Source organism: Rhipicephalus microplus, chromosome 9, assembly GCF_043290135.1.
Source record: "Rhipicephalus microplus isolate Deutch F79 chromosome 9, USDA_Rmic, whole genome shotgun sequence".
Classification (NCBI taxonomy): domain Eukaryota; kingdom Metazoa; phylum Arthropoda; class Arachnida; order Ixodida; family Ixodidae; genus Rhipicephalus; species Rhipicephalus microplus.
The window spans coordinates 78,566,004-78,578,609 of NC_134708.1; the positions used below are offsets into that span (position 1 = coordinate 78,566,004).

Consider the following 12,606-nt stretch of genomic DNA (forward strand, 5'->3'; position numbering starts at 1 on the left):
TCACGTTCGCACACACTGCACTTTAGTCCACGAACATGTCGGGTCACACGTGCAGGGCCGGAGCCGGTGTCAGCACGTACTCGGTTTGCAACTGTCGGAACTTTACTGCTTCCGCACGCGAAAGTTCTCGGTGCGGGTGCCGCAGGGCTTTCTTTACTTCTCTGTAAGCTGCCAGGATCCCACAGTAGTCGGTAAGGGGCTCGAAGTCCTCTTTTTGGTCTTCTCTGCTGGTCTTGGTTGCATTCTTAAATGCAAGGTATATTGTTGTCGATTTCTAAACGGCTGTAGCCAGAATGCCCTTCCCGTGTGTGTTTCCGTTTTCTCCTGAGTGCACGTGCGTTTCTTTTCTCTCTCTCTATCTACCCCCTTCTTCTTGCCCCTATTTTCCCACCGCCAGTACTAGGTAGCAAACCAGATGCCATTATCTAGTTGACCTCCCGGCCTTCCTTTTCCTCTCTGTCCTATTGTCGAGCTCAACCCGCTGTGCGGCTTGTCCACCTTCAGGGCGCGTTCACACTTGGCCTCGAACTTTGAAGAGAGCGAAACCGGTGAAACTTTAAGGAAACTGGCTCGTTTTGCCGCCCAAGCGCCCGGAAAACCACGCCGCGCGGCCGGCGCGCAAGAATCGCTCCGACACAAATTTTCCCGCTACGCGAAACCAAATCCGGTTTCCGCTTCATAGCCTTGGCTGCGCTAAATCAAACCACGTGACCTAAGCAGCCGGCCGCCGATTCAACATGGCGGCACAGGCGTCGGCGGTGGCTCGCATCGGCTCAAATCGTAAACTACCCGTGCAGCACGACGAAGCTTCATGGCCTCAATAAGGATGCGTTCATCGAAAGCCTGGTTCGGAATACGATCGTAGAGAACTCTGGAATCAGACGGTGCAGCAGGAGCGAGTCCGCATGCCCCAACGTGTCTCGCGTTTGTGTACAGCCAGCTGCATCCGCCGCCGCCGCTGCCGGTGCGTTCGCTCGTGCAGTTTCTGCAGGCTTATCTCCCAAATTAACGTTTGAAAAGGTGCGAGCCGTTTCTTTTCACTACTTTGCGTGAATAAGTAAAAATCGGTACGAACATTAGTTCTCAGAAAGCAGGCAAAATCTAATTAGTTGTCAAGGTATCGATGGCAGTGGCGGCGGGATGGGGCAGACGAATGTGAACATCTCCAACGCACGCGGTCGTGGTTTCCAGGCCACTGTGGCGTTTTCGTTTCTCTTCACTTCTCAAGTGTAAATTCACCATTACTGCGCATGCGCGTCCCGTCCACCTCCTTTGCTACGACACCCTCCCTCGCCTCGCGACGCCGAGGTAGGGAGCGTCTGCTAGTTTACGCTGGCTCCCCCTCTCTCTCCTCTAAGGAACACCACCGCGACACTTCCACCCTCTTCGCGCAAGCGCACCCCCTCCTCTCCTATGATGCCATCTCTCACTTCAAAACATTGACGCAGACAGTGTCTGCAAGCGGGTTTGTGTGTTTAGAGAAACTGTTTAATGACTTAGACTTGTCGGTACTCTACTATGGGAGAGTAGAAAGCCATCTCGTGTGCCTCATACTTCATGTGACCGCATACACAACTAGAGGCACATAGAAAAAGTTGTGAACGATTTAGAGTACTAGGTACTCTATTATGGGAGAGCATCAAGCCGTGCCGTAGGCCTCTTGCACTGGTTTTGATGACAAAACCCACTGCTCGCGCTGCACTACCTTGCACTGGTTACCCCTTTTGTATAGGCGCTACATTTTGACTTCCAAGGTGGTGCCAGTGGGAGATTTTCATTTCCTTCTTGAAGAATTAAAAAATCGCAGCGTGCGCGTTAACTAAAAGTGGATAGCGGGTCTCTGCGTCCGATTGGAGCCTCCTGTTTTTCATTGTGCATTAGCAGCGATTTACATGCGTTAGTAGGAAACACCGGTCCAACACTCAATGCTTGTCACCTCACTAGGTTCTTCTCCTGCGCAACTCTGCGATTAGCGCAAGCGTCAACGCCGTCGCCAGTGTGAGCGTTAGCACCCATTGCTTTGCATCTATACATTGTTTGTTTTAGCGGGAGATGGTGCAATACTTTTGATAACGTCCAATATTTTAAAGGTGCCTTAATCAATCGATTAATAAATAATAATTTAACGTGCCCTAGAACAACAGTGCGGATTTTGTGCAGACACATACCAAAATAAAACAGTACGAATAACAACACAATACAGACACTCTTCAGAAAAAGCAGATACATTTAGAGTGAAAACGCACGAAAAAAATCAGCGCAAAATGGGAAGAATAAAAAGACAAGATAATAATGGGAAGGAAGTGAAAAATGAAAGGGAGTATACACAACTATATGAAAATCTTCTTAAAAGACGGAAAAGGGAAGATTCTGTACGTTATTATTATTATTATTATTGTTATTATTATTATTATTATTATTATTATTATTATTATTATTATTATTATTATTATTATTATTATTATTATTATTATTATTATTATTATTATTATTATTATTATTATTATTATTATTATTATTATTATTATTATTATTATGTGGGGTTTTGACTCTCAAAGCTATGATATGATTACGAGGGGTGCCGTTGTCGAGAGCTCTAGAAATTTTTACCATGTGGCGTGTTTTAACGCGCACTGACATCGAGGAGTGCACGAGCTTCTAACATTTCGCCGACACTGAAATGTTATCGCTGGGGCAGGGATCGATCGCGTGACCTTCAGGACAGCAGCCAAGCACCCTAGCCGCTGATGCTCCGAGGCGGACTGAAAGTACCGTATTCAGAGTTCATAACTGTGGGACTTGAGATGACCGAACGAAAGCCTGCTGGGTAACGCCGTTGTTGTGTACGCCTTGGTGTATAGTTCTAAATCCTGCGCTTAATCCTGCGCTTTGACTACCGTGAAACCTGAGGCAGTGGGTAGCACGGGCAGCCGAGCGGTTCCTTTGCCAATCGCACTCTTGCCGACGGGGTGGCGCCCTCTCTTACACGAAGCGCGTATCAGCCGAACATTTCTGAAGCATTTCTGGCGATATTAGGTTAGTTATTGGGACTTCTCACATGGTATTTATACAGTTTGTATTAGGTTTGACCTTGTTAGTTCTTTTTTTCTGCTTTTTACCATTTATTAGTCTTATTTCAGGCTTGGATTGACCACTGCGTGGCCATACGGCAGGAGATCGGGTATGGAAGGCATGCCAGGTCTCTCAGTGTTACTGATTGAAAACTGTAGCACTCTCGTTGGGCTTTTGCCAGTCCCCCTTTCCATCAAGAAGAAATAAAAAAGCTGATTAGGACCCAGGACCTCACCTCTCATTACCTGGCCGTCCAGAAAGCCCGTGCGAGGGCGGTCAGGTTTCACCTGATCGTCCTCGAGTGGACCTAGCCAGGTGACGATGAGTTAACTCGCGTCTATTGTGGACCTAATTAAGTTGTTTCACTCTCTCTATTCTCTCTATCTCTCTCTTTGTTAGCCGGTTCCACGTAAAGGCACACTAAAAAAAAGACGTCGTAAATTACAAAATAAAAACGACCGCCGCATTCTCTCTTGGGGTCTGTGGTCTCTTAAGCACAATTAGCAACACCTGCGGTGTATTGGGAAGATACTTGCATGGCAAATGTTCGTGCCAAAGCTGGCAAAGACGAAGAGGCATGTAACTTCCACAAACATCGTGCAGATTCCCTTTGTCGAAGTCGCACCCGGACCTAATCTGTAAATGTAAGAATGATGAAAAAGCAAACTGTTCAAGTACTTCCATATTCAATACCGAGCAAGGTAATTTAGCAGAAGTTTCGCCACAAAAGAACGTGCACACCTTAATAAAATCACACGACTCGGTTTTCGCAGTAGTCAATGGACAGAATGTAGCAAATAGATGTATGTTATTGTATTTTGATACCGTGCAATTAAGGCAATAATTGTCGGCAAGCAGCAGGACTTATTTGGTCGCGTTGGGTGGTGATTGTGCCTGTTCGACGCTAAATAAAGTGCACTGTTCAAAATCGGGCAAGGAAGGAATGTACAAGCAAACTCTGTATAATTCTTTGGTTTTGTTTACTGCGTTGAATTGATTTGAATAGAGATATTCTTGGCCTACCTCAGAAGCTGCTTCGTGCGAGCAGATCACAATATGTACATGGACATCACTGGTGAGTTACATAAGAAGAGCGAGGAACACCAAGGTGACACACCACGTTGTGAGAGGAATTGGTGGCGAGGACCGATACGTCGTGATGTATTTACCAGACTCAAGCACCCTGTCATATTGGCTGATGCCTTCGTGTGTCTCGTTCATTGTACGTCGACTAAACGTCTTGATCCCTCCATGTCGGCCCCAGTCCATTGATCAGGCTCTAGTGTCTTACAATCTTTAGCTCACCTTAGATACCGCGCCACAAGCGGCTCATCATTTTTCCTTCTGTGGCTGAGTGTTAATATAGGCGCTCGTCTTTGGTCACGCTGTCCCTCAAGTGCGAACAGCCTAAAGTGCCCCCCCCCCCTACAAACTGCGACCCCTCTTGCGACATTCCTTCCTCGTGACGCTCGTTTCAGACATCTACACTTCGATATCGTTGGTCCCTCTTACTCCTTGGGGCTACCATCTTCACTTTGCTAACCTGTATTCACAGGTTCACAAGCTTAAACTGTGGAGTCGATAGCTCCAGTACACGTGACTTCGAAGATTAGCCGCTACGGTGTCCCCTCCACCATTACGACTGACCCTGGTTGTCGATTCAGCCAACCATGTTCTCCAATCTATTTCGGCTCCGCGGTGGCAATCACGTGTCCATTTACCCTCCCCCTCCCCCCTGTTGCCAACAAAATCATCAACTGTTTTTATCACAAATAAACGCATTACTTACGCCTTCCAGCTTTCTTTCATTGTTCTTCAGCATCTCCACCACAATCCCAGCAGACGTTTCCGACAACAAATAGTGTCTACACAGCGTGAAGCATACCGTAGTTCGCTACTGACAATGAAAAAAATTGCGGCGTGTTTATTTCAGTCATGTCCTACAAAGCTGCACGCACATTTATGTGCGACACGATGTTGTGTGGCCTACACTGCAGCTCTGTTTTGTCCGCCCGTTTAGGGCACAGAATCACTCATTTAAATATTTCTTCATAATCATCGCTGGGTGTGAAGAAACGGTTTGCGTGCACACTTTCAAACCTGTGTACTTAGACTTCGACGTTTCAAAAACTTTTGCTCTTATGATCTCTCTAGTCTGCCCTACTCGTCGCGTACATTAGCATCCCAGCAGTTCAAAGCTCGCCATTCGTCCCATCGTCGTGACTTCATCGCGGAGTGGGGGGCTCTGCATCAAGCTAGTAAATCCCACAAGACTCCGAATCAAAAGGTTCAGGAAATATAGAATATGTGGACTCTCAGAAATTAGGTCTATTCATTTCCATGACGGGAACGTATAAGAAATAAATATTAGGGGCGAAGCTCCTTATAGCGGCACCCGTTCGTCTCGCGTCCCGTCGTATTATGTAACCAGTCTTACGCTTTGACCGGCAAGGTATAACATTTGAACTCCAAGGTGGTGCCGGTGAGAGATTTCTTCTGTGCGTTGTTTAACAATAAAAAATAGTGCTCAATGTACATGTCAATGGCTGCTAATGGGGAATGAGAGACAGGAACATTCGGCTTTTAGTTAACGCGCACGCGGCCATCCTCATTATCAGCCATTGGCATGTACATGGAGCACTATCTGACAAGAAAGGGTTGCTACATTATACTCGCTGGGTGTAACCTCCTTAGCTTTAGATAGGTTTAGCGAGCGTTGAGCCGCAGGGCCATGAATACAATGAACTAGTATATACCATGAATGAATTTGAGGTGGTTAAAGGGGGCAAGCAGATACGAAGCGCAAGCCGTAAGAAATTAAAAACTGAATCCTCCTGTCTCTCATTTCACATTAGCAGCCACTGGCATGTACATTGAGCACTATCTGACATGAAAAGGTTGCTACGCTATACTCGCTGGGCGTAACCTCCTTGGTTTTAGAAAGGTTTAGCGAGCATTGGGCCGCAGGGCCATGAATACAGTGAACTAGTATATACCATGAACTCAATGTGGTTGAAGGTGGGAAGTAGACCCGAAGCGCAAGCCGTAAGAAAGTGTGCGTGTGCCACCTCTCGTTTAGTCCTTGGAATGTCCACTGAATGGCGGTGCTTCTATATGGGGAATATATGATAAAATGATGCGAGATGGTGGGACTTGGAGTGTTGAATAGATGGACGAACGGACACACAGACAGATGCATGGATGGACGCATGAACGGACGCAGGGATGGATGCATGAACGAACGCAGGGACGGGCGCACGAACAGACGCATTGACGGTCACACAGATGGACGCATGGACGGACGAATGCTTCGCCCCCCTTTCCATCATTCACTCCGTGGATATGCTGCAAACTTTTTTACCCAAAAGCCTGGTCCGCAACAAATGTTTACCGAAATCTCTTGTGCTCAAATACACCTAAATAACATAGGCGATTCATCCGTGCAGCCTACGTTTTACTCTTTGGTAGGCTATTTTGAGCAGTAGTACAACAAGGCTGTTTGCTAAGTTTACGTTTTTTTTTTTCAAGACCAATACTCATTATATACATATCAGACGAAGCAGTAAATTTCATTCATAGCGCTTACATACTTTGTTGCTTGTCCAGCGCTCACAGATGAAAATAAGTTTAATATTCTTATTCATTTAATGAAACTTTTAATTAGGTCACTCCACATCAGACATTCATAAATGAAAGAATGATTAATTACCAACAATGAAAACATTCCAGCTTTGCACACTTGAGTAGCAACTGGGCTACCCTGAAGTCCATTAAATTAATGATATAGAAGTGAGCACAGAGAATGTTCTGGGAACCGTAAGCATGTGAAAAAAATCACAGCATATCCACGGAGTGAATGATGTTGAGTGGGGCGAAGTGTCCGTCAGCCCATCCATGCTTTCGTCCGTCCGTTCATTCTTGCTGCCGTCCGACCAAGCGACCATCCGTGCGTCGATTCATGCGTCCGTCCGTCTTTCCATGCGTCCGTCCGTGAGTACGTCCATCCATCTGTCTGTCTGTCTGTCTGTTCGTGCGTCCTTCCGCCCGCACGTCCACGCGTCCACCTATTGAACATTCCCAAGTACCACCGTCTGCCATCTCGCATCCCCTGTGGCACATACCCGCTCTATGTGCCACTGGTGGTTACGTACTACTACATACATACAAGGGATGGACTGACCCACGCGTTAAGGAGCTTCGCCCCTAAAAAGAACCCCAGGCGAATACTTCTATGACGGTGGTTGTGCTCGCTTCCCAATCGAGCTACGGTGGAAGTCACCCCTGGTACACCTTATCGGGAATTCATTGCTACGGAAACCTGATAGTCAGCATCGCTCGTATTCTTGGCGCCTAGTGTGAAACACTCTTTTGTTGGCCAGCTGGCGTCACGCGTAGAGTTTCCTGACATACGCTAGAGGCAACTCTGGCGATAGTGTCTAAGGGAGCTGCAACGCACGGCACTTCAGCTGGCATGGGAATGATGGGTAGTACACACATTTGTCTAATATTCGTACTTCTGGCCTGCTTTTGGCTCCGTGTGTGTTCGTGCGGCTTGGAGCTGTTTTCTCACAAAACAAACAAAAGCAAATGTTCAGCGGCTGCCCTTCACCACCTTAATCATTTATACTTACCTTTCCAAATCGAGTCACGAAGTTCAAAAGGGTTGAATCTTTGTTTAAAACAAAACCGAAATACAGCAATAAATGAAGCCGTAAGTATACTATTCGCCGCCCGCAAGTACGAAGACTTGGCAAATGTGGGTACTACACATCATTCCCATGGTCGCTGAACGATCGCAGTGACAGAGTCCCCTGTCGTTAATTTTAGGAAACTCTATGGCGTAATGTACCACATCAACTTTTTTTCAGCGAAAGCTGTTAGGGGATCCCAAATCGGGTCACGCGCAGTTGTCTGCCACCGCCGTCGCCTCCGGTGTTGGTAACCACATCGCGCAAAATTAGAAAAAAAAACTTAGCAATTTTTACACATAGGTGCTCGAACCTGCTCTGCTGGGTGTCAGCCTAGTATTCTACCACTGAGCTAGGTCGGTGCTTGCGACTGATTGGTAAAGTTGCCTTAGACAAGCTTGATGTCGTCAAAACAATCGCGTTAATACGACTTATAAAGCCCCTTAAAACAACGAAAGAACAACCAGTCGTCACGCAATGCAAACAGCGTAACGAGTGGGCCGTCCAATGCTCCAACCTGTTACAAAAGGTAGTTCTTGTTCCCCTATTAACTGTGGCACAGACGTGCTTCAGCCATGATTTCTCATTGTCGTCAGCCACTGCATGAACAGTTGGCACAAAATTTCTTGCGAGAATTTAGCGAATACCACGCTTCTCCGAAGAATGATGAAAAATCGCACAGCGAATGCCAGCCTACTACCCCAAAAAGTTTATTATTAATGCCCTACTAAATATCAAGCAAATGTTCTTGCAGTAGTTACCCAATGAGTGTTTAGCAAACGCTCTGAAAGGCGGCTCTTCTAGCTTTTACTGTGACTGTGCTGCGCCTTAGGTGCAGGCCTGACGGTTTCTTTTTTTAATGTATGGACATCTGACTAGCAAGCCCTGGCATACAGCCTGAACGAATCACACCAGCCACAGCGACTCCCTAACCATGAAGAATTGGAAGACAAACTTCGGAGTCTCGTTTCGGGGGGTTTCAAGTTTCCCACAACTTATAAATTGATTCGCCGCACTGCCTAATTACAATGAACAGAGCCAGCCACATAAAGATAAACGTGTGCTGCTCCACACGTGTGTGTCTGCGTTATGGGTTTTTCATTCTTTGTAAAATGTAGAGTATGGACGGTAGTGGGCACCGCGGAACTATACTTGCAGTAGTGGCCCTAAAGAAGTGGGCAACGTGTTCCGTGAAGGTCGCTGTTTCATGTTTTGCAGCAACTGCGCGGAAAGTGTCCGCGCATGCTTGGCGGTTGTCCTCCTAACCAGGACCACTCGATGACTACGCACCGCGTGCGGTGCGTTGTCATCCAGCGGCCGTGTCCTAACATTGGCGGCTACTCCTGCTATTGTGTACTCAATAATTAGCAATAAACAGTTCGGCTTTCACGCTTTCGTGGTGTGGCTAATTCTTGGAAACCTTTGAGGCATTGGCTAGGCTATAAACATCATTTCGAGAGGATACTTGAGCGAAGAAGGTTTCGTCTGTCTGTCTGCCTGTCTGTCTGTCTGTCTGTCTGTCTGTCTGTCTGTCTGTCTGTCTGTCTCTGTCTTTTTGTCTGTATTTCTGTCTGTCTGTCACAATTCAGTCACCCGAGCAAGGTTCAAGCACTCGCTGAACGCCCAGCCATGTTTAACTGGTGGCTGCAGTCATACTCGTGAACATTGTCGATCAAAAATTAAACATTACGCATATACGAGGCACAATATTAATACTTATGTAATAGGTGTTGCTCGCTTCAGTAGAAAATACATAGATACGTAATTCCAAAGACGCTGGCGTGCCTTAAGCTCCACTGGAAATGTCATGCTAAGCACGCAAAAGCAGCTGTTTATTACGCTATGGTGAAAACAAGGTGGTATGAAAGACAACGAGCTCTGCTGAAGATATGGTGCTGCCACCTGCCAGTGGCCTTGTGTTCCACACAAGCTCATGTTTCCCGAGAGCAGTGCTAGACGGCGCCTATATCTCATGCAGCACCTCCTCTATTTTATTATTGCCAGCCAGATGCGGCTGATTCAACACAGAGAAGTAGCTGCCAGAGGCAAGGCAAAACACAAAATGCCCCTTGGCTGGCAGAAGGCAATTCGACCGTTGCGGTGAAGCAAGTAGGCAAGGGGCCATTATTTTAAATTTGGCTCTACACTAATGAAAGTTCTTTGCTGCATTTGTCGCTCACTCGTGATGCAACTTGCCTATGTGTTCTACGATTTCTATTTGTCAGACTACTAATCAGCACAGCCCTCCCTACGCAGCTTTCTGTTATAAGAACTCCTACTCTCACCTGTACCGTGACCTGGAGGTAACGTTCCAGCGTTAGTACCTGTTGGAGACGCGGTCAGGCGGCAACCACTCAGCAGGACGACCCTTTGGCGCTGATATAGCGGTTGGAGCCGTGTTGCACAGCTGGCAACAATGCACATGACGTGCACGACATCCGCTTCAGGTCATAGAGCAAAAGTCACTGAAAAAGCACCCGCACGTGTGCAGTGAGCAAACAGGCTGTTGCCACGTCTGTATTCAAATTAGTGCCTCATATGTTGATGCCATAATTTAAAGCACGCTTGCTTCGTTCTTCCTCAACAAATATTGAAATATTCGTGTTTTATCCATGGAAATCCGGTGTGAGCGTCAGTGCCTAGAATGACGCAGTAATAGTGAAATATTCTTGCTTAAGCCATTGAAATCTCCTGCAAGCTTCAGTCAGTAATAAAATAGACCTTTTCGTTCCGAATCAACTATATGATACGAGGTCTAGGAAAATTTTAATGATATGGCCAAGGCCAAGGTCTGTAAGATTAAGTCCACCACCCCAACACATTCTCTTTTACATCTCCCAGGTTATATAAGAAAGACACGGGTGGAAATTAGTAGAAATGACGAGAGAGAATAAACGAGTGAATAAAAAACGGAAAGGGAGAAAGACCAAAAAAAAATGAACAATTGGTACTGTTTCAGGCTTGCCTCCTCAATAGTGCGAAGCTGTCTCATTTTTTGGGGAAAACTACTGTTCAGTGAAATTTGCCTAATTTTTGTGGCACGTGCACCCGTTTATGACCACAATAGTTCAGTGGAATATTTTATAAGATCCCCACAAGGGCCGATTCTGGCACCGTAGTTGTCCGCCGCCACCGCCAATTTCCATAACAACTATCTCGCGAAATAATAAAGTCACAGCTTTGCGCAAAGGTGAAGCAATGAACCTGAACGCAATAAATTGGAAGATCAGGCGCAGAATGGTAGGCAGCTCGGAACGTGCCCCTCGTTTCTCACGCACAAATGACGCACAAAACGTACTCACAGGTGCAGAAGAACGCGAATAAGCGTCTAAGTTGTTACTTCACCGTGTCTGAAGAGTTTGTCCCTTCCGCAAACAAAGACTGTGCAAGGGTTGCACTGAGCTTTGTGCAGCTGGCAACTACATCAGAATCGTTTCGGAGAAAGCTCAAGGCGTACGATTGTCCCCACCGCGAGATAACGAAGCGTATATGTCAGCGTCGCCATGCCCCCTATCCGCGGGGCAAAGTGCGCATGGGAGATAAGAGCGCGTGCCGCCACGTAGTGACAATGTGGCCACACTATTCAGGGGCTTTAGGGGACGCACGCTCATTGCGCAATCCTGCTGGTGATGTTGAAAACACGATGTGTCCATCAAAAGTGTAAGTGGTAGATATAAATAGCTTGCCGTTTGAACGTTGATCGAGCTGCTCCTTAGTGGCTCAGTGGCTAACGCGTAGCACTCACAATTCAGAGGTCTGACGTTCGATTCCGCACGCCGGAGCCCTTTAGGGGCTCCTTATAGTCTAACATTGTGGTTAGTAACGCGTAACCGAGAGAAGAGACGAGAAAGAAAAGAAGGCAACAGAAATAGATGACTATTTCTCGTCTCATTTCTTAGATGGTATTGCTCTGCTGCTACTCTCCGAAGTGCCGCTACTATCCGATTGGATGCTTCATGCGCTTTGCCAAAGAGGGCACCTCTCAGTCTTCTGGATAGTCGCCGTACGTGGCGGATCATTGGTGGAGCATGGACGGAGCTTAGCAGCGGCTGTGCTGAAGACGTTTGCGCTCGGCTTTCTTGGCTCGCGTCTCTTCGGTGTTATCCCCACGCCGTCTGCATTCTCGAACGCGATGGGACGCATGGACACATGCATAGACGGATGGACGCTTCACCCCACTGATCATTCACTTCGTGGATATGCTGTGATTTTTTTCTGCATTAGTTTTCTTTCTAGCGTCTAGTTGTTTTTCTTGCTTTTTCATATATATAGATACGTATACATTTACGGGGAGTGACAGCGACGCCGGCGGCAAAATGCAGCCGAGAGTGTCTACATATTTACTATCGCAATAAAAAAGAGACTAACGAAATAAAGAAATACCAAAGACAGGATGGAAATCCAACACAAGCCATCTGCGTGGCAGCTACGTACTCAACGATGGTGCTCAAAGCTTTTTTTCCCATTTATTTTCGGTTGGACGTTGCATACAAGGATACAAGATGAATAAATTACGATGCACAATAAACATACAGAACAAAGGCAATACTACGGCTCTCAAGCACTGCTCAAAGGCATCACTCCTTAAAATTACCTCATAGTAAGCAGGGTAGACCTTTTTGTAACCGTGAAGGAACACAATCATTTCTTCTCTCTAGCTCGGCGAACCTGGATATACTTATTTTAAAATAGTGTCTTGTTCGTCTAAAGCTCATTGACAAACGAATCCTATGTAGACTTCATGTCAGCAAGTAATTATGTTGCTATGCGTAATAAAGCGTTTTAGAACAGTAAAGTACAAACCAGGCGTCAGACATCGTGAATTGCGTAACGAGTGAGTTGGTGA

At 46.5% G+C, this 12,606-nt stretch overlaps 1 protein-coding gene across 1 annotated transcript in view; it reads right to left on the reverse strand.

The window, feature by feature from the left end:
- Window positions 1-10,156, reverse strand: part of LOC119165567 (dermonecrotic toxin SPH) — a 28,600-nt gene extending 18,444 nt beyond the window's left edge. Inside the window, exons 1-2 of the mRNA XM_037417703.2 lie at window positions 10,046-10,156; window positions 3,609-3,708 (exon numbers count right to left, since the gene is read on the reverse strand). Coding sequence (XP_037273600.2) covers window positions 3,609-3,668 — 60 coding nt within the window. The 5' untranslated portion in view covers window positions 3,669-3,708; window positions 10,046-10,156. The remainder of the gene's footprint in view (window positions 1-3,608; window positions 3,709-10,045) is intronic.
- Window positions 10,157-12,606: the final 2,450 nt, after the last annotated feature.